Source organism: Ambystoma mexicanum, chromosome 1p (assembly GCF_040938575.1).
Source record: "Ambystoma mexicanum isolate Mex_15411 chromosome 1p, UKY_AmexF1_1, whole genome shotgun sequence".
In the NCBI taxonomy this organism is placed as follows: domain Eukaryota; kingdom Metazoa; phylum Chordata; class Amphibia; order Caudata; family Ambystomatidae; genus Ambystoma; species Ambystoma mexicanum.
The window spans coordinates 1,008,375,944-1,008,398,955 of NC_090921.1; the positions used below are offsets into that span (position 1 = coordinate 1,008,375,944).

The 23,012-nt window shown below is 46.8% G+C and overlaps 1 protein-coding gene across 1 annotated transcript in view; it reads left to right on the plus strand.

Moving 5' to 3' along the window:
* Positions 1-23,012, plus strand: part of AARS1 (alanyl-tRNA synthetase 1) — a 751,871-nt gene that overhangs the window by 515,944 nt on the left and 212,915 nt on the right. Inside the window, exons 12-13 of the mRNA XM_069655037.1 lie at positions 5,521-5,699; positions 6,813-6,926. Of these exons, the coding sequence (XP_069511138.1) occupies positions 5,521-5,699; positions 6,813-6,926 (293 nt within the window). The remainder of the gene's footprint in view (positions 1-5,520; positions 5,700-6,812; positions 6,927-23,012) is intronic.

The following is a 23,012-nucleotide window of genomic DNA, read 5'->3' on the forward strand; positions in this document are numbered from 1 at the left end:
GGCTTCAGTAGGTGCCCGTCGTGCAACGCTTCCTTTCCCACCCTGTATACGCATGCGCTCATGCTCTGGTTCCTTGGGGTGGAAGACCACAGATGGGAAGGCTGCTCGGCGTGCAATGCTCTCACGCCCCATTCCTCAGAAACCGGCTTGCGTGGTGGAGAGTTATTCTCCAGGATTCCGCCGCAGAGCATTAAGGAATAAGTATGCAGGAAGACCAAGAAGGTAGGAATACTCTTCTCAAAAGCCCCCCACAGGGCCGACTCCTGCCCAGGGAAGTCTGTTTACGGGAGGCGTTAATCGGACCCTCGGACCTGCAGGAAGGACACTGAGGCTCTTGTAGCTACCTGCTTAATGGCCGAGGGGTCTAAGGGCCCTACCGGTTCTGCCTCCGAACAGCCTACTGGCTATGGTACCAGGACACATCCCAAGGTGCTCAGCTCTTTTACGCGGCACACGCCAGAAGGGGCGCCTACACGCAGTGCAGACAGCACTAACGGCCCCATGGCTGAGGGCCAACAGCCTACCAGGCCCATGCCTGAGGTGCAGGGATGGGCAGAGCCGATGCGTTCAGGCATGCAGGCCGAGCCCAGGCCATCCACGGTCCCGTGTGCGGAAGGCACAGACAAGATGTCGGCGCATGCAGACAAGATGGCGACCAGGCCGGACCCCCAAAGGCGGGACACAATCCTGACCAGGAGAGAAGCCTGGCATCAGGGCGAACCACAAAGGTGCAAGGCTATGGCCAGGGCGGATTGGGTTCCTATGACTCCGGTTAAGTGGACCACTTCGTACCCCACCTTCACGGGCAAGCACGGTACCATGAGGGCATGTACTCGCAAGCTGTGGGCAGACATCAGACCTTTACTCCAACACAGTCTGCGCAGGTGCAGGATCGCACCCAGCCTGCTTGCAAGGATCGGTTTTTCGACAGGTATTTGACCCTTATGCGGTCTCCGCAGATGGGGAACATACTTAAAGGCATAATTCAGGAGATGCTGCCGCCACACTGCCACCTTGGCCGGTGTCTGTGCAGCCTGTACCTCGACCACCACCACTTCCCATGCCTCTGGTACTTCCAGTCTCAGCGCCTACACCTCCAGTTCGGCGCCTGGACCAACTTCAGCAGCCTCCCTAATACCTGCAGACCCAGGGGCCTCTTCTAACTCAGGTGACCAGCAAGGGACTGCTGGAGTCGGGGGTACTGGTGGAAGTATCCCGTTGCAGAAGGATGTGGCGGCTCTGGCGAAGAAGGGTTTGTTTGAAGCCCCATTCCACTTGGCCGATAAATGGCTAGATGCGAAATTCAGGCAAGTGGAGGACGACATTCTGTTCTTGTCAATTACCCCCAGCCACTGTCGTCAGTCATTGCGGCGGCGTCTATGAACGCCAAGCCTCAGACCTCTACCACGTGCACCTCAACTTCAGCACTACTGGGCAAGGAAGAACAAATGATCGATGCCTATGGGAAGAAGGTGTACTCGAATGCAGGACTCCACCTCAGACAGGCCGATGCAACACTGGCCGCTGCTAATCAACAGCTGTGGAGAGAAATTACGGACTTACTCCCAGACATTCCAACCAACAACCAAGCCTCTTTCAAGGCTGGACTTGCCGAAGCGAAACTTATGGCACAGGACATCATGGAAGCCACAGTGGCGCACATAGATACTGCTAGCAGGGCAATCTGTGTGGCGACTGACATGCGAAGGACCGCATGGCTCAAGGTGACCAGATTCAACCCTGATGTTCAGGACAGAATCCTAGACCTGCCTTTCGAGGGTGGGAACTTGTTCAACTCCACCACCACTGACGAGGAACTTGATAAGAAGAAGAGCAGCTCATAGGCAGCCAAATCCCTGGCCATTATCTCACCAAACCAGCAGCCAAAACCTTTGCATAGGGCCACTCTCACTCAGACAGAGGGAGGTCCTTTGACATTTTCTGTGGTTTTCAGGACCGCTAGGCCAGGCAACTAGACCTACGGCTCAGCCAACACAGGCAAAAAAAACAGTAGTCTTTGCACAAGGGAAGGGCTTTTTTCGGTCCCTCCCCCAGTCATCTGCCTCCGACCCAAAGAAGCAATGACGTCTCATTTCAGATCCACAGCACCCCATTCGGGGGCAGGTTGGCCCTGCACAGTCAAGCTTGGCGCTCATGTTTTAAGGATTCATTGGCGATTTCGGTAGTCTTCCCCCGGCTTCCGGCGTCCCCTAACATCCCCTCCCCCACAGATCGGGACTCCTTCACTCTTAGCAGAGATACGTTCCCTTGTGGAGAAGGAGGTAGTGGGGGAGGTTCCTCTCTTCCTTAGCTGGGGCGGGGCATTTACTCCTACATCTTTGCTATTCAACAAAGTACCAGGAGGGCCTGCGAGTGGGCCTAGATCTTTCCTTCCTGAATCTTTACCTACCTCTGCAGAAGCTCAAAATGGTGACACCAGCTCTTATAGCGGAGACGCTATGTGGGGGGGACTGGACATGCTCCCTGGATCTGAAAGACTCATCTTTACACGTCCGCATAGTGCAGCCTCATCTGTCCTTCCTCTGGTTCCTGGTCATGGGTTTGCACTTTCAAAATAAGGTGTTGCCATTCGGCCTGAACTCGGCGCCAAGGGTGTTCACAAGACTGATGAACGCAGTGGCGGCCCTACTCAGGTCAGAGGGCCTCCATGTGTATATCCTTACCTCGACAAGTGGTTAGTCCGGGGGGAGAGGGGGAGTCCCCGGAGCAGGTCAGATGCTCAGCGGGCAGACTCGTGACTACACTCTACAAACTGGGGTTCTCAATGAATTTCCGGAAGTCAACTCTACCCGACACAAACACTGGTGTTTTGGGGTCTGCTGTGGGATACTCTGAAGCAGAAAGTGTTCCCCACGGGAGAGAAGGTGTCAGCGATCAAATCTTCCATTCCTCACTTCCTCAGCAGAACAAGAACTACTTCCTGGTGGTACCAGCATCTGCTGGGAGTACTTGCAGCATGTCTCCTGGCCGTCCCTTACACCAGGCTGCGAATGAGGGGGATGCAGCTGCATTTTCCAGCATCCTGGGACCAGGAGTCGGGTCATCAAGGAGCCCCGGTCACTATTCCCGCTCACCTACAGCAGGACCTCAATTCGTGGGGGCAGGATGAAAACATTGTTGTGGGCAGAACATTCAGGCGGCCTCTGGCGGATCATACTATAACTAAGGATTCCTCACTCCACGGGTGGGGCGCTACCAAGTGGACACATTCAGTGCATGGTCTGTGGTCCCAGACCGACCAAAAAAATCGCATCAACTGGCTGGAAATTATGGCCATTTGGCTCGCACTCGAGGCATTCCTCCCATTGATCAGGAGCAGTGCAGTTTGCATTCGGACGGACGACTCGAACTGCATGTACTACCTCAACAAGCAGGGGGGCACCGGATCTCCCCCCCCCCCCGACCTCCAATGCAGGGTGGCCCTTAGCATCTGGGAGTGGGTGATTGCGCAGGACATCTGGATCCCAACGGTGCATCTGCCAGGAGATTCGAACTAGGAGGCAGACAGATTCAGTTGGTTGGGCTCCGACGACTGAGTGCAACTGAACGAGAGAGTCCTTCAAGACATTTTCAACAGGTGGGGTCATCCAGTCACAGATCTGTTTGCGATGGAGAGCAACCAAACCTGTCTGCAGTTTGTGTCCTGTGGGTGAAGAGGGTGCAGCTCCCTCTGAGGCACGCTTCAGATCCCCTGGGACGGGATGTGGGCATGTACATTTCCTCCTTACCCTTCTCATCCACAATGTTTGCAAGATAAGGCAGACCCAGCGGCTGTGTCTCATTCTCGTAGCGCCTCAGTGGCCTGCCAGGCCATGGTTCCCAGAACTTCAACAGCTGTCAGTCCAGCCTGAAGTTCCTCTTCCGTTGGGGAAGGGCCCGCCCCATGGTGCTGCGGGCAGCTGAGGAGGGGGATGGGGTGGAGGGGCGGTCCCTCACTCCGGCCGGGAGAGGCTAGCCCTAGCAGCTTGGTACCTGAGCAGGTGACTCTTCAACATCTCAGTCTGTCTTGGGACAACCTGGAAATCACCCAGGGAGCCAGGAGTCGGGCTACTCGAAAACAGTACAAAAGCAAAGCGACCCGTTTCTGCTTCTGGTCCAAGGAAAAAGGAGTGGACCCACTATCTTGCACACTGGACCAGGTGTTGGCTTTCTCAGCATATCTATCCAGATCAGGGGTCCACGTCGACACCTGCTGGACGTACCTAGCGGCAATTAGTGAACACAGGAACTAAGACAGGTTTACCTTCTCTTCGTCCAACCCAGTAGTGAAGAGGCATCTAGCAGGGTTAACCAGGCTGTACCCGCCTGTCAGATGCATGCACCCAGTCTGGGATCTCAACGTTGTTCTTACCGCCCTCGCTCACAAACCATTCGAGCCCATGGCCACAGTGGACATCAAATTGGTCACGCTCAAGACAGCGCTACTAGTGGGCCTTACTTCAGCTCGCAGAGTTAGCAAGATTCAGGCTCTGGTGGCTTTTGAGACCTACACAATGTTTAATCGGGACAAGGTCATGCCCCGCACTCACCCCGGGTTCCTACCAAAGGTGATCTCCTCCTTGCACATTAACGAAGAAATTGTGCTCCCACTTTCTTTCCAAACCCCAAGGAAGACTCCAAGAAGGCTCTTTACTGTTTGGATGTCAGAAAAACACTGAAATTCTATCTTGACAAAACCAAGGACTTTCGCAAGACGGACGCCTTATTTGTCACATTTGGTGGGGGCAAGACCTGGACAGCAGGCGTCCAAAGCTTCAATAGCTAGATGGATGACTGAAGCCATCCAGGATGAATAAAAGACTCGGTGCAAAGAATCACCATGGGGCATGCACGCTCATGGCATCAAGGCCAAGGCAGCGGCTGTTGCCTTTCAGCATCTCGTACCGTGGCCAGTGATTAGCAGGGCGGTGACATGGGCCACCCCATCGGCCTTCTGCAAGCACTACTGTCTGGATCCCAGTGCCAGGGCTGACTCAGCATTTGGCCAGGCTGTCCTTCGTAATCTGTTTGCCTAGAGTGTTAAGATCTCCTCCCCAGGGTGGTTGTATCAGTTGTAGTCACCCATACAGGATGGAGGAAAGGGGACCTGACATAGGAGTAATGGTTATTCACCGGAATGACTAACGTACTCCTAGTCCATAGCCCCCTTTCCTCCATACATCCCACCATCCTTCCCCCTAAAAAAGTGAGGTTGAGCAGTTTAATACAGCCAACCCGTCAAAGGGGACTGTGGTGTGGCGCCGTAGTCTGGGTTAGGGGAGCGCGTATACATTTAAAGGCAGTGTTCTTTTTCTGGTGAAAAAGGTTCCGTTCCCGTCCCTAGCGAGGGACGACCGTACAGGATGGAGGATAGGGGACTGTGGACTAGGAGTACGTTGGTCAATCCGGTGAGTAACACTTAATTTATAACCGCATGAATTTGGCATCAATTGAGACACATTGTTTTGCGGTGTTTGGGTTTTTTAAACCTGCCCTTTGCTTTCTTTCGATTTCATGCAGAGTTTGAAGGTGTGGTAGCCACTGTGAGAGCTCTACGCAGGGAAAAGGCGTTTGTGGATGAGGTGACAACTGGACAGGAGTGTGGGATTGTGCTTGACAAAACATGCTTCTATGCTGAGCAGGGAGGACAGACCTATGACGAGGGCTACCTGGTGAAGGAGGATGACAACAGTGAGGATGTAAGTTCTGCAGATCTGTTCATTGCTCTTTGATAGCTGGTAATTCTCTAATTTGACTGAGATTGAGGCAGTTCAATAGACCATTAGATGTAGTATTTTCTCAGCAACACTGCTTAACCCAGGGCAGGTTTCTGCATTTCAGAGCTTTTTTTGATGATTTTATTTAAACCGTAATAAAAGTAGGATGGCATGATATTCTGAAGCCTTTTAGTGAGCAGCAGACTGTCTCCGTCCCGTCTATGGGATAGGCTAGGAGGCCCCTAACGAGTGGGGAGGGAGAGGAGGGGAGGTGGAGGTATAAAAAGTTAATCTGCGTTAAGAGCTCTTTTTTAGTGATCACTTATATATGGCCAACTGTTCTTAAGGCAACGTAAACTCTAAGAAGCCATGCAAGCGTTAAAAGGGCTGATGGCTGGAAGTCCTTTGTAGCACGGATAATTAGTTGTCTGTTTGTAGATTCACAGAGGAGAACTTTGCTATTTGAATCATCAGAGTGCTGTTTAATCAGTAGTAACAATAAGAACTGTAAGCATATGTTTAATCGGTTCTATGTTTAGAATAGCTACAGTTGTGTTTGTTTTATTTTTTAATTTTTTTTAAACAAAAAAAATCTCTTGTTTTCCTCTGATTTTTGGCTAGTTATCATTTCAAATTAGGTTTGTTGCGATTAGTAGAGATAATTGATAGGTTTTTCTTATTTATTCTGTACTATTTGTATCAACTTGTATAATGCTTTTTTCGTTTTATTTGTCGTTTTCTTGTTATCATAATTGTTGTTTTGGAATGATATGTATTTCTTTTGGTAAATCTTTAAAAAAAATAGTGACAGTTTGTGGTCTGCTAGTTCGACGTCAATTTTTTTTTTTTCTTGTATGGGAGATCCCGGACCCTAACCCTACCCGCACCCCTCTCATCAATGACCCTGCCCTAGCCCCTCCCCATGCCATTGCTACACACACACCTTTAAATAAAAAGTCGACTTTCGAGAGTCAAGCTAGCATACCACAAACTGTGGTTGTTCTGATCACTATGAACAGTTTAATCATGCCAAGGTAAATGTGTCAAAGGCAGTGCTTGACACGCCTTCTAAATGTGCCTTTGTCTTCCTTCCAGAAAACTGAATTCTCCGTGAAAAATGCCCAGGTTCGTGGTGGCTATGTGCTCCATATTGGAACTATGTATGGAACCTTGCGTGTGGGTGACAGAGTTCACCTGTTTATCGATGAGGTGAGTTATGTACTTCAGAAACTTGCAGTGATACATGCTGTGTATAGCATGGCCTTAGATTTTAGTGTGGACTATGTTAACTTATCTCTCATCCGTCATTCGAGTTTACTGCTTTAACCTTTGTACTTCAAGAACCTGTTTATAACCTCCATGTCATTTTGGGACCAACCACAGCCTGCTATTGTCTTTTCTTTTCCGACAGGTTCCTGAGGAGAGAAGGTGGCTAAAGACTGTTTTGAGCAGTTTTCTTTCAGGGTTTTTTTTGTGCAACTTTCTTCCATTGACTTCATGGAACCAAAGGCATATATCTTGTTTGTGTCTGGGTTGTGACTGATTTTTGGGATGAGTGGGGCCCTTTTGCCTCAATCAACTGTGGTTCTCATTTCATTCTGGGTGCACTGGTCCATCCCTATGGCTTCCAGTGCAGAAAAAGTCTTCATTTGTTTTTGTTGCATTTTTTTTATAGTGTAGTTTGAGAAACCTGAAAGGGTCTCCCTGACTAGTCCCCCGCGGATCTGTCATCCAGGTGGCCAGGACACCACCATCGCTATTGGAGCCAGTTAATGGGGGTGGACCAGTGAGGGAGGATCACCTGGATGGGGGGGGGGTCCTCGGGGAGTGGGACACCGGCGGGTGTGACGCGGTATCTCCCTTCCTTTAACACCTTTTCCCCCATCCTCTCACGTAGGACATTCGAAAACACTGCCCCCCCCCCCTTTTTCCGACAAGGACACTTTCACACAATACGAAAGACAACAGACTAACACCAGAGCCATTTACCTGACATGGTCCCAATACAAGGGTCAGGCAAAGTCAGGCAATTGACCAGAACCACACACACCGGACAGCCCTTTCCCTCCCCCAAAGGGATAAAAGGTGGAGCAAGACAGCACAGTACAAGCAAGAGAGCCTGCACAACAAGACAGCTATCCAGGCCCAGGTATTCAAGAGGAGGAGAAAGGCGGTGAATATTGAGAGGCTGACAAGGAGAGATATGACCTTGCCCCTTTTGACGCAAACCTGCGTAAACTCTGCAGAAGAAATCGGTAGACCGAGGACAATAGCCCAAGTGTGTTGCAGCAGACGGTACCCGGACCGTGTCTACGCCGATAAGCAGGAGCAAGGGAGACTCCTGCTACCGTGGTACTGACCTTGACTCAATATACATGAGAAGCCAAACGGTTCATCACAGCCGGTGAGTCGAAGGGAAAACTGATAAGAACCGGACTGTGTTGAATGAAAGTTTCAAAGTGGCGCATTGAGAGAAGTTCAAAGAACTGTAAAATTGTTAAGGGAAGACCAGCTGCAGAATGAACCTGCACCATGTGGGTGCTAACTCGAGAGACTCTGGTTGACCCAAATGTTGATGGAAACTACAGATACCAGAAGGCTGTAGGAGAGCCGCCAAGATAGGTCAAAGTGGTCATGCAGGAGGTCTAGCAAAATCCCCATACAGTCGATAGGCTTTGACCTACAAACTGTTGAAAAAGCAAGGCAAGTGAATCACGCATCGAGAGAAAGCAAGGGAAGTGAATCCTGCAAACTTTGAAAGAAGAAGAAGGAATTGTAAAGTGGCAAGAGTGAACCCCGCACAGGGATGCCAGTAAAGAGGGGCGAAGTCTGAGGTCCAGAGAAACAGTGTGTTGACAAACGTGAACCCGGCAGAGGGACGTCCACGGAAAACTGTTTAAAAAGACATTAAGATGTCTAAAAACCAGAAAAGCCATAGTGAACCCGGCGGAGGGAAGCTGAAAGATTCGAGAGGGGTCAGCGCCCAGAAGAGGGGGATCTAGCGGTGAAGATCACCCTAAGTAAAATTTCAACAGAAACGATACTTGCTCATCAACGGCCCTGATAGCTGAAGCGGAACAGTCGTCTTGTGCTGAGGAAGAGAGAATACTGTGCTCCAAGATCCCACGTTACCCTGTGCTCAAAACGTGGGGAAGGGAGACCCAGGCTACCGCATCCGGACATATTATTTGAGAACACTTTCTTTTCTTGAAAACTATACCACACTCTCTTGTATTAGTTGTGAGGATTGCCAATGGGTTTTTCTTAGTATAGGCCCTTTTATTAGACACAAGGCCACTAAGACTGCCTTATTTTTTATTTGATGGTCTACGCTTGCTCCCATTTTAGGTTTAGATTAGGCGTTTTTCCAACCTGCATACAGTTAAATAAACACGTTTGAACTGTGATCACTTATGTCTTTCTTTACGGTTGCACCATGAGTTCCTTACGGTAGATCATGAGACCTTCATTGGAGTACTTATGGGATAGATACCTGGTGTAGTTTATTTTTGAAGTAACATCAGTTACTTTCGTGCTATGTATTTCAATGGATTGCATTCCCCACAATTCTTAATCTTGATAGATAATCCCCTCCTTTTCAGCTATTTGGAAAATGTTGACATGGGGCGTAGTATGGCTCAGCGTCTCACTGACTCCCTCGTGCCTCGACCGCATCATTCCTTCATGGTGTCACTACATAATTGTAGCATGTAGTACATCTTGCATCGCTGTTCCTTTTTCCGCACGCTTCCAGTTTCAAGTGCTGCTGTGACTGCAGCTCCAAAATGTCCATCACTGGCACGCACAACATTTGTGTGCGGTGTCTAAGGGTGTAGCATTACACTGAGCAGTGCAGCTCCTGCCAGTCAATGAATCAGCCTTGAGAGAGCATGCTGTCAAACTGGCACTAGGTAGGACCCCCTTCCAAGTCCATTAAATCCTTGGGAGCATACACTGAGGGACCGACAGAGCAGGTAGGTGACCTAAAAGATCAGAAAAGGTCTCACTTTCGCAGTGAGTCACACCACTATGTCATCCTCCCATAAGATGTGATTCAGATTCGTCTGAGGAGATGGGAATTTCTTACCCCTGCAAGGGTAGTGCCGAGCGAGGAGTGGAAGGATTTTAAGCAACACATGTTAGTTTGAGAAAGTTGCTGTGGGTATGTCTTCGGCCTAGAGAGCGTGGATATATGGAACGCCATATTGTCTACATATAACAGAGCGCATCTTCCCCCCTGTTTGCTTATCAGGGTCTGTTTTAGCAGCTGGGCGAGTGGCTCAATCACACACATAAATAGAATCGGGTTTAACCGACGTCTATCTAGTGCCTTTGGTAAGCTCAACTTTTCGATGTTCGAGATATCGATGTTAGTTGTGATACGGACTGTTTTAGATGTATAAAGTATTTGTATCTTGCGCACAAATACAGCTTGGAAATCTAATTTAAGCATGGCTTTCCATATAAATGTCCATTTGACACAGTTGAATACTTTCCCAATATCTAGTAGTGCAAGTACCGCATTATGTTTGGGGGAAGTGCTGATATAGCCTTCGCAGATTCAGCTGAGGTCCTACATGGTAGAACTGGTATGTGCAGAGTATTTGATTCGCTGGTATTTTAGCTATAATTATGTAGTGTGTGCTGAGCATGGATAGTGAGCAGTATGTGCTTTGATTTATCATGTGTATGCGTCATCCCCTCTCCTAGTGAGACCCCCAGCACTTTTTGCTGTACTTCTGGACCTTTTTCTTTCTATGCTGAATGAGTGGGGCCTTTTTCCACTCATTCATTCTTATGGGCTCTACCTTTTGGAACTCTGTTCTGTTTTTCACTTTTTCTATGGAACTACCTTCCTCCATATCTCTAAAGGCATATGTATTTTACTTTTGCAACATAGTTCCTTTTGCTGGGAGCACTTTGGGTTCTCCTGTGAGATTATTTTATTATCTTTGCTTTCTACTTTTCTTTAGGATGGAGAGACTCCAAAAACTTTATATTCTGAGAGATTTGGACACACCACCTTATGTGGAGTGCCAAAGGGTGGGGTGGGGGACTTAGTATCCCCCTTCTATCTGCTCCTGTGACTTTTTAGTCACTTAAACAACCCAATAGGTATGACTGGTGGCAGTGGACGTGTTCAACCAACTACTGCGTAATTTACTACAGCAGACTGTACTCACAGATCCGGTTAGGCACAATAGGGTCACCCATGTACTAACATGGTGGCTCCTTTATTTTTTCACCATTTCTTTCATTGTAGTTCTTTGTTAGCCCTTCTACCATTCTGGAAGGGGAGGCCGGTGATGTGTGTGTGTGTTTTGCCTTCTGTGGAAACCACTGGGTGTCCCCGCCTAGGCTCCAGTGTGTCTGGGCAGGCAGAAAGTCGGCGAGGAGTTTTCACTTCCCTGTCCTTAGCCTGAATGGGACCAGCTCCCACTGGGAGTCTGACTGTACGGATTGGACATCCATATGCCCTTTCTGTAAACTGCTGAGAGAGATTGCAGAGTAGTTGTGTGCTGGAACTGTATAAAAGATGAGGCTCCTGAGGTGAAGTAACCGAAGAAGATGACGACCAGAGACGCCTGCAGACCCTTTGCAACACCATGAAGTGACCATTGCTGTCCTAACCCTGTTATCTCTCTCTCTCTCTCTCTCTCTCTCTCTCTCTCTCTCTCTCTCTCTCTCTCTCTCTCTCTCTCTCTCTCTCTCTCTCTCTCTCTCATTTTCTCTCTTTTTCTCTCTCTTTCTCTTTCTCTTTGTCTCTTTCTCTCTCTCTCTCTCTCTCTCTCTCTCTCTCTCTCTCTCTGTCTCTCTCTTTCTTTCTCTCTCTCTTTCTCTTTTAATCAGACCAAAGAATCCCTAGATCAGTTCCAGTGCTGCCACATCGAGGAGAATCCTGCCACAAAAATGTCTTCAAACCAATGGTACTGTGGTTAAAAGGGTATTGCTTACCTTAATCTTAAAAGTCGCTCCAGAGTGTGGTTAAAAGGGTATTGCTTACCTTAATCTGAAAAGTCTCTCCAGAGTGTTGCACGTAGAGGTGTCCAGGACAACCCCCTCTTAACTCCGACCCAAACCGCTGCTTGTGTCCTTTTAGCGAGTCCTTTAACAGGGTTTCCAACATTGGGTGGATCTTCAGGCATGTTAGAGACTAGAAAATATCTACAGGAGTTTGCATAGTTCTGCTGCTTGTCAAGACTTTGAGCCTCTCCGAACAGCCTTTAAGCTAGGGTTGTGTTTTGGACTTTAAATGCCTTCCTGAGTGAAGGCACTGCCTCTAAAACATTAAGCTCTACTAGCATTACACTAACCAACTGTTTTCCTTCCCAAAAGATTAGTGTATATTTTTGTTTGTGTGTGAGTGCACGTTAATGCCGATAGTACGGTAGTACTATACTATGGTACTATACACCAACTATAGGCCCATCACTACTGTCCCTTTCCTCCTGAAGATAATTGACAGAGTGGCCTATCTCCAAATCCAAAAATACCTGGAGACCAACCAACTCCTCGGCACTCGTCGATCGGACTTCAGACCGCAACACGGCACTGAGACCGCCCTTATAGATCTCAAAGCCCAAATTGACGAGCTCAACGATAAAGGAAACACAGCTATGCTACTCCTCCTTGATCTATCAGCGGCTTTTCCCAATCCAGACAACATGTGGAGTCCCACAGGGCTCTTGTGTCTCGCCAACGATATATAATATCTTTACTAAACCTCTATTCGACAAATTTGACAGACTGGGTGTCACCTACACAAATTATGCAGACGACACCCAGATCCTTATCCCCCTTTCGGGCAATTTTACTACGGATACAGCTTTAGTAAACAAAATGTACACCCTCATTCAGGCATGAATGGCAACCCATGGCCTCTGCCTGAATGTCGAAAAAACAGAGATCCTCATTCTAGGGTCACCCAACAACCTAAAAAAAACTCTATTCCACCTACAGCTCCTTCAATATCAATGGCAATATAATCCCTGTCGGCAATATAATCCCTCGGTTTCTATTTGGAGTCCACTTTGTCCCTAAGGAAACAAGTGAACTCCCTGGCCTCATCCACAGCCTATACCGGTAAAATTATTAAAGCATGCAGACCCTTCCTCTCACCAGCTAGCTGCATTATCCTAGCCAATGCACTAATCCTCTCAAAACTGGATTACTCCAATGCACTTTATGCAGGCACAAATAAATACATCATCAATAAACTTAAAATCTTACAAAACCACGCGCTCAGAGCGGCCCTGAACCTCCCAGCTAGAGAGCATATCTCGAATGTGCAGAGAAAATACAACTGGCTAAAAATTAGTGATAGGATCACCTTCAAAATTGTTACACTAACATTCAAATGTCTGAGCAATGCAGCCCCCCCATACCTTAGGGGTAGAATAATAGGAAAAACCACTGCACGACCAACCAGAACAGCCAACACTTTCTGCCTCCAAACCCCTAGATTCTGACTAAATAAAACAGGAGGTAATAGCTTCCCTGTGCAAGCAGCCCAGTACTGGAACGCCCTACCAGTTGAACTAGGAAGGGACCAGCCCTACAACAGCTTCAGGCACCATACCCGCACCTGGCTTCGACGCAACGACCTCTGAAACCGGTGACCCTGAGCATTGTGATCTGATGGCACACGTACCCCTCCACTCTTACATGTAAAATGTACATAATGTATTGACTGTATATAATTTGTTACCTTTCCACTCTTACATGTATAGAATGTACATAATGTAATTACTGTATACAATTTATGTTACCAACAACCTGTAATATGCAACCTGTAACCAAGCTCTAAGAATTCTTGATATTCTCTGCGCCCAGCTACCCAAGGGTTTTCTGGCGCCCTATAAATGAACAAACTGTTAGTGTCAAACGCTGTAACAAATGTAACCGCAAGCAACTACCAACTAGACGGTGGCTTTTGAAAAGTATCTGTTATTATAAGTGTTTTGGTTTAATTTACTGAATATTTAAAAGTGATTCTTGCATATATATAATCTTTCTCATGCTTGTTCACATGCTGTGCATATAGTCTGACATCTAGTGGTAATTGCAAAGTATTGCATATTTCTTTCGAAGATCAAGAGGGGGCGTCGACTTGGGTGTGACTCTAACACTATCCGTGACGTGTAGTGTACCCAAAATCCTTCGCGCGTCGAGGTACCTCAGATTGTTTTTTCCTCCCAACTAGTTGGTCGCCTTATGCAGAGCTTGCAAGTTTATATTGCTTACTTTGTCCCGTGACCTACGGTTTAGTCTTGCCACTACTCTTCAACGACTGCCTCTTGGGCTTCCTACCACCGAAGACACCGTTAACTGCTCAATGACTGTCGACCGCATGGCCTCGGCCCTTTGACCAGGCTCTTACAGTAAGGAGTGTGGGGCCCTGGGTTTATTTTTCAAGAATTCAAGAATATTTCCTTTTCGCTTCTCTTTCTCTAGTTGGTCTGGGTGCCATCACCCTTGGCTATGGAGAGGACGCCCTTTAAATTTTGCCCGTCGTGTAACAGCAAGTTTCCGTGGAAGGAAACCCATCACCGTTGCAAACAGTGTCTACCTTGAGACCACGACGAGCGCTCAAGTCCTGCAAGCTCTTTTGACCCAAAACGTTGGAAGGTCAGGCGGACTAAACGGTGGACGGCTTACGCAATGCAGGCCAAGTGTCTTTCCCCCATTGGCGCGGTCGCTTCGGACGACGAGGAATCAATCTGCAGCAATGGCTCCGAATTTAAACCATAGACCTCGGTGGAACCTTCAGGTTCCCAGATGCCCGACAGACAGGCCACCGGCTCTGTTATGGGGAGTTCACATCCCGGCGACACGGGCACACAAGCATCACAGACTCCTAAACACAACCCCTAAGGCCTCCTCGACGGATACACCGATAAAGCTCGTAACGCCAACAGGGACGCCGAAGACTTTGATGCGCCTGCCGAACCTCTGCAACTGTTTTAGCGACATGCGACTGGGCTTTCCTCTAGTAAGGGCGTTCACCACAAAAAACGTACGGTCGGTGACACACCGTCCAAAGGTGTGCAAGCAAGCCCGTAAGGCTTCGGTAGAATCGTCGACCATGACGGTGCCTACAGGCACATCGAGGCCTTCCATTCATCCGCTGAAACTACGCGTAAGCCTCGCAGCTATTATTTCGACAGCTACCGAATATAAGGGCGCCCCCTCTCGTCGAGAGGAGTACACTGAAGCTCCTCTCAAAGGCCTTATCAGGTAACACTCCCTGCCCCCCTTTCAGGGCTACCTTTCTGCAGGGCTACCCTTCTGCATCTTCCCTATGGACTATGGAGACATTTGAAAATGATATTGACACAATAGGCCAATTTATTGACTTCTCAGATAAATCACTCCCGAAAGACCCAAGGAAGAGGACTCCTGCCCCATCCCACAAAAAAGTGCAAATCTTTCCCATCTCTACACGAAGCCACCAAGAGGATATCTCGGGTGTCCCAGAGCAGGAAGATTTCTATGAGGACACTAATCTGTTTGCTCAGGACACAGCTGACCAAGACTGGGATGTGGATCAGTCAAGGGATCAGGACCTTGGCTGTCACCATCACACACCCCCTGACCCAGACGTCATTTGTGGAGATCCCATTCTTCGCCTCCACAAAGGGAGTCTTCGCCTGTGGATGATCAGATGGCATTCAACGCCATTTTAAGGAGTGGCCTATCATTTTGCTATCGCAACACACGAGACAGCCCCTGACTCTGACTCTGCCTCTGTTGAGGTTATGCTTACAGAGACACTGCCAACTAGTCAGGCCATACCCTTACTTAATTCCATAAAGAAGCGCTCATCTCCTTCTTTATTGTCGTCATCCCTCCCACGGGTGAGTTGAAAAATTATTTCGCCCATCTTCTTCTGACTCACTGTGCATACAGGGTCATGCCACACCAAACTCCCTGGCGGTTACAACCACTATGAAGAGGGCAGGGGTTCCACTGTCCATGGCGGAAGCCTCTCCAGATAAGGACTGGAGCAACTCTCCTAGCTAACTACAGCGACGTCCAATGGGGCCTAGTCCAGGATGGCCTTCAAGAGGTCCCAGAGCCCACCCAATCACACCTGCTGGCAGTCGTGGCTGAGGGCAGACGGGTTACCCACAATATTCCAAAAAATACTCTGGACTCTGCTGAGACCGCTGGACGCACTCTAGCCCAGGGAACTTTACTTAAGAGACACACCTGGCTGAAGAATCTCTGGTTTTAAACTACAAACTCAGGCCTCTTTGATTAATAAACCGGTTGAACACTCCAACCTTTTCAGGAAAGCTGTTGATGATGCCCTGGAAACTGCCAAGAAGGAGCACGAAATGCTGAAATCTCTCAGCCAGATCACGCCCAAGCACTTCCACCAATGTGGAGGCTCTAGCTCCTGCCGTTCCTTTCTTGGACAATCCTTTGCTCGGTCTCCCCATGGACAATATGACTCAGGAAGTACCCCCTGGACCTCCGGCCAATGTGTTTCCGGTAACAGTTAGTACCAGCAAAGAGGTCCTCCTAGACGCAAGGGTAGAGGCAGGAACTCTAGAGGCTCCCCAGCCTCCATCTCAAAGTGACTTGCCGTTTCGTGTCCCCTCCCGTGCCTCCCCGGTTGGTGTAGTTTTTTTTAAAAAATGTTTTAATTTTTTTTATTGTATATGGTTTACAAGAAACCTTTACAAACAAAATTTCAAAAAAGAAATTAAAACACTCGTAACATTCAAATTTTTGGTATACAAACATATTAAAAAACATATTAAAAACATAGATCCAATTTCCAGATAGTAAGGACACATTTAAAAGATTCAATGCAGTAACAATTCGACACAGAAATTTGAGATATCGAAAATACACAATAGAACTTCAAATAACAAAACAGGAATAGAAATTTCATGTAGACAGGCATGGTCATGAAAGCGGGGCATACAAATCTAGAACTTTAATAAAACCTGCCACAGCCAGTCCATCCTTGATATTAGTAATAGCAAGACACTGTGACCAGATAAGATTATGAGCCCCCAATTGACCCATTATGTTGAATGTAGCTAAATATTTGTCCCTTAGAGTTGTCGGAGCAGTACATTCTAAAAAGAGATGGCGAAGTCTCACTCACCCCCAAAATTTTACAGAAGCGACAGGTGGGATCCAATTCAGAAAACTCCTTCCTTTTATGTAAGACTTCCAAGGTGGGAAGGAGATTCCATCTGAGTTTGAGGAGAAGTGAAAGATAATATCGGTTAGGGAATTGAGTCAGAATAAAAGACAACAGACCTCTTTTCTTATGGTCAAATTGTAGGTCTCTAAGAGAGGGATAAGAGTGCATTTTTTCGATGGTATTACTCCAATCATGACTAAAAAGACACTCCTTAACCTTATTGGGATTCGTTAGCAGGGTGTCCCTATCCAAGGAAATATCTGACGGGGTCTTATCACAGAGATCACTGAATGCGTTAAGATAGAGATTACGATCCAGAGGTCCCTGGGAAAGAGTCGTATGACCCACATCAGCATAGAGGGTATCAGGTTTCGGAGAGAGTAGGACTGAAAAGAGTGAGGACCCTCCAAAGAATCCTGGCTCGCAATGAGACTAGCCCTAGTTCATATTTTATGGCTACTATTGTAATAGAATTTGGCAATTTCAAAATTTTCCTCCAAAAAATACCCTCAAGAGAGTCCCAAAAAGTCAAAAGTGCCGAATAGTGGAGTTCCATTCCATAAAGTAGCTTTGGGGTGACCATACCCTTGAAGTCTACTACAGGTTTGAGAGAGAACATGCAATATTTGTTGTCTAGTCTTATGGATTGGGAGATAAGTGGGAGCAGTTTGTGTCTAAGAAATCGTCTAAGTTCAATCGCCGATGGTTGAGCCAGAATAAGAAATCCAAGATAGACGATTTCATCCGCTCTGAGGATATTTTCACCACCTATTTTCCATACTTTGTTATTCCATTTTCTCCCCTTGGGAAAGACCATAGTACGGGTTTTGCTCAGATTGATCTTCAACCCATTTAGAGTAGCAAATGCTTCAAATTTACAGATAAGCCTCTGAAGTCCAACTTTAGTGTGATCGAAGAGAAGAAAATCATCGGCATATGCCAACCATGAGAGCCTCAGATCCCCGAGTTTAGCGCTTACCATGCCAGTATTTCCCAAAAAGTGGCCCAGATCTGCCATATAATGGATAAAAAACAGGGAGCTAGCGAGCAAACCCTGTCTCACCCCAATACGGGTCCTTGTCCTTCTAGAAAGGGTTCCTGCCAAGTCGAGCCTAATATGAACCCCCAGATTTTCATACATTGCCATGATAAGAGTAAGAAGGCCAGCGGGAATACCCCATTTGGTTAACTTTTCCCAGTGTCTTGACCTAATTATCAAATCAAAGGCATTTGACAGATCAATTGAAGCAACGTAGAGACAGCCGTCATATTTGCCCCAGGTAGAACTTTGTAGGGCAGTAATGATGAGACCATTAAGATTAGTTGAGTGGCCCGCCCTAAACCTGTTTGTTGTTTCGGGAGAATATGATTATCCTTAATCCAGACGTTAAGGTGGGACAAAAGCAGAGGCAAAAAGCTTGCAGTCCGCATCGATAAGAGAAATAGGTCTATAATTTTTGACCAAAGTACGTAAACCTCTCTTAAAGATGGGCACAATATGAGCGGTTTGCCAGCTAATGGGTACATTCCCAGAATTAACGACGTCTTGGAAAAGTAAGGAAAGAAGGTTGGCCCAAAGATGTGGTTCAGCTTTAAATGTATTGTTAATTAGGCCATTAGGCCCCAGAGCCCTAGATTTCTTGGCTTTAGAAATAAGTTCAAAAACTATCTCGGAATCAATTACAGGCTTTCAGGAGTCCTTAGGACAAGATTCTAATCCCTCGGCCCCTGTATCGAACAATTCAGTGTAGTGCGCTACCCACTGAACCTCTGGGGTGACATTCAACTGGTCAGCCTCCGCCATATCGTCTAGGCTAGACGGAGTAACCCAGAATGCTCTCAAATCTCGTTTGATAAGTACTGCAAGCATATGTTCCGCATCATTTTGTAGCATAATAGCTTTTCTTGACTTACAGTAATTTTTATATTTTTGGCGGATGGCTTTAATTTTTATTTTTTTATCGACCAACTCTGTCTAGAGCTTGTACACCTCTGATAAGTTTCCGAGTGAGGGCCTTTACATTAGCCAACTCTTGATCGAATCTATGAGGGTGAGATGTTTTGAGGACGGTCTTCCTAAACTGGCCATGAATACTACTGTGAAGAGCATTAAGAAAACTATCAAAATAAACTGTATTGAAAACTGCTAATTTCCAAGTGAAAGAAGTAAGATTAAAAGAAGATATCAGTTTGCGGTTAAGGAGACTGATGTTAATAGGTAACCAACGTACCCGTGTCCCTTGTCCCACAGTTTGGAGTTGGCTTGGACCCCCAGCAGGCAGAAACTTAATGTGAAAAGGACAGACAAATGAGACCCGGAGAATACCATGATCACTCCATGAGTTAAGAGACCTCGACTTCGGACGAGAGAGGAGACGGAGAATGATCTACATAGACATAGTCTAGAGTAGATGTTGATAAGGATCTACGCCATGTAGGGCGAGGTAAGTTAATGGCATCATAATAGCCGTTAAGACAGGTTAGACCGACTGAGTCCAAAGCGAAATTCCAGAGACGACCCCGCACAAATTTCAGACCTAGGTGAATCATCCTCCATAGCCAATCCCAAGTCGTCATATTTGGATTCAGAAAAAATGGAACAGTCCAAGTTGAGATCACCTGCAAGAATCACTTTCCCTCTAGGGTGCAGAGATCTCCAGGAAAGAAGCATATCCGTTAACCTTTGTAGAAACGGCTCAAGTGCAGAGATTCCCTTGTGCCAATATACATTAATGAGGAGGAGACAAACCATTAAATCAAGGGAAGTCACCTCCAGGGCCAAGATGCCAAAAGGCATATCGGGAAGAACGTTATTCCTAAAACCAAAGGAGGTTCTAATTCCTATAAGAAGACCCCCAGAGGCCCTCCCTGTTAAACTAGGTTTAGCATTTTGAGAAAAGATATCAAATCCATCTAGAACGGGGATAGAGAGCATCCAGGTTTCCTGCAAAAAAAAGTGTGAAGCCCTAATCATGGATACAGTGTCCAGATTCGTAAATAGATGGGAATTACCTCTGGAGTTCCAGGATAGAAACGCAAAGCTATTCAAGGGGGAAACCTTTGTAGAAAGTTCCGATGAGTCGGATGAAACTCATTTCCACAGACCTGCGGTAACCTGGGCCCAGTTACGAGAGTTTCCATTAAATCTGGGCGTAAATTGCCTCCGTTGGGGCTGTGGAGCTCTTTCCGGGTGATATACCATAGTGAGGTTTCCCCTTTAGTCTGCACCCACTCCCTTGTTACTGGGAAATTGAGTGGATTCTAATAGGTTTGCTGCAAAACCAAGTTGCTTTAACCCTTCCCTATGCCCCATAATCAATTCCAGGACCACTCTTGATTTAAGAACGATATTACTAACATCTACCCGACCCTGAATAGGGAAGAAAATACTATCCATGTCATAACTAGAGATGAGAGAGAGCGAGGGTAATTGGTGAAAAATCTATAAAATATTTCCGCGATTAAGACAAAATGACATGTCTTGACCCCAGAGACTTGAAAGCTGAAGAATATCAAGCAGATCTTTCACTTCTGCTGATTGAGGTAGAGAATCAATGAACTGAGTTAAAGAGTCAGCCTCCGAGTCGGGGCCCCTTGCTCCCCTTAATATAGACCTATTTTGGATTGTGTTAGGACCCACAGGGTATCTTTCACATGAGATGAAAGAATTACTGTAATGGGCAAAATCGGGCCCAGGGCGATCACCTTCATTGCCCATGGCGGGGCCAACACTAGACCTACTTGGATGAGCTGAATTAAAAGAGTTAGGTGCGAAAGGACCCCCCACTGATCGTAGTCCCATACCACGGTCCCTCATTATAGGCTCGGTATTGACAGGATGGCCCTCAGTAACAGCAGGGAGAAGGGGGTCCAAAGGTAAAAAAGGAGAAGATGGAGCCCCATCCTGTGAAGGGATTATAATTGAATTAGGCACTGCCCCACTAACAATTTTAGGAGCATGTAGCTCCTGGAATAGATGTTTAACCATGTCAATATTAACCAGGTTTGTCGTGATCAACGCGATGGTGGTCTCTGGATGATGAGAATCCTCCCCAGGTATGGGATTAGATGGAATAGTTAGGATATCAACATTTGCGGCAGAGTCCTGCGGCTTAGTAATAGAATTGGGGGATAATTCAGCTGAAGCGTTGGTGGACGTAGGTTCTGGTAGAGCTGAAACTATTATAGCAGGGCTGGGGACCGTAATGTCCACAACCCCCTCAGTATTAGGCCCCGCTATTAAAGGAACAGTGTTGATGGTAGTAGGGGCATCTACCAAGGCGTCAGATGAACTGGATAGTGCTAATGTAGTGGGAAGTGAATTAACTGTGGCCTGAGTGGCCACCATATTAGGAATTGAGGTCACAGAAACTGCAGGTACAGCAGGATTCCCAGTCCCCTTGGGAACAAGAGAAGGGGTTGTAGAAGCTAAAGTGTTTGCCAGAAAAAGATTTTTAAAAAATTGATTAGTATATGAATTGATGTTTTTCAAATTCTTCTGATTTTTAGTTTTCTTCAATTTCTTAGTAAATTTTTTTTTCCTTCCTATACAAGGAGAACCTTAGTATCATTTCTTTAGTGCGGTCAATAGGATCAGATATCTTTTCTACAGTTGGAATGTATAGCGGGACCACAGACGAGGCGATGTGGACTCCCTTAGGTGGCTCGGCCTGTTCTACAGTCCTCCCTACACGGGGAAGAACTTGAACAGTAGAATTAAGAGGCTAGCCCGGGGACTCCACTTGGACTTTCTCCTCCATTAGTTCCGTAATGACTTTGGTGTGAGGGGTAGGGAGTTTTACCTCCATACCCGAAACCTCTCGCACACCCTCAAATGTCATTGGCGGGATCATCAGGGGATGATCACAGATAACCTGATCCGAGCATCGGGGAACAGTGATACCCGAACCCATATCTGAAGCTACCCCTTGTGTAGTCAACTTTTTTGAAAAGAGCCCTTGATTTACCATTTGGGCATCAACAATTAACTGTTTAGAGAGGGTGGGCTCAGAGCCATGTGTAGGCATTACAAAGTGGTCTTCCTTGATAATTTTAACTAACTCTTCAAATCTATCAAGGCCCTCTAACCTGGAATAAATTTCAGAGAGAAGTGAATGTGATCTAACTTCTGACCAGATGTTATCATACAGGCAGGCTCACAAAGGAGCTCAGAACCATGTTCAGAGCCGAAAGGGTTGGTTGATAAAGTTTAATTCTGCCATCCGCCTCTTTAAGAGTATGATGCAGAATGGACTCGCTGCCATGATCCTTTTTAGAGTCAGGGAGTAAACCCCTTTCTCGCATCCAATTTTGTTTTTCTATATACTCATCAATAAAATTGATGAGATCAGAGGGAGAGCCCACATAAGAATCGTCACACATTTGCTGGGTGACATTATTTGTATTGTTAGAGTTGAGACCCAGATGGCTATCAGCGATTGTCCTATCTGCACATTCAATTATGCTAATATCATCAATATCCTGAGCTTGAGGGTCTTCGATCACTAGTTTCTTAGCTACATCGACTAAATGAGAATGTTCCAATGTGGCCACTATAGGAAGTGAGTGTAGAGATTTGACCAGAGTACTAGTTGCAGTCCTCTTTACAAAAAAGTTAGATTTTTTTTCCCTTGGGTAGATTTCCCTTGGGTACCCAAATTAGATTTTATTTTAGGGGTGAGATTATGGGATTTGTTAAGTGGAGTTTTAAACACAGTGGGTTTCACTATAGGAGTATTGGGAGTTCCAACTAGGTTGTAAGAAAGATTAACATGAATAGAGAAGGTATGATTTACACCCCTAACAGAGGAATAACCCTCCGGCCAATGTTTAGTGGAGGGGATAGCATCTTTCCCATTGGCCGCAGGAGGGGAAAGGCGATCAGCAGCCTCTTTTGTCAACACTGAAGAGTCTGTGGCATTAGCTACAGAGTCATCCACAATACCAGGCATTGTTGGCGTCCTAGGGAATAATTGAGCAGAGGTTGAAAGAACACTATTTACCATGTTGTTGTTAGAATGGTCCATATGGCCCCTAGCCTTTGGAAAACTAAGGCCTTCCTCCAGATTAGAGGCTATAGTGGCAACTAGGCGCTCTTCCTGTGTGTCCATGGAAATGTCTTGCTTCCCAAT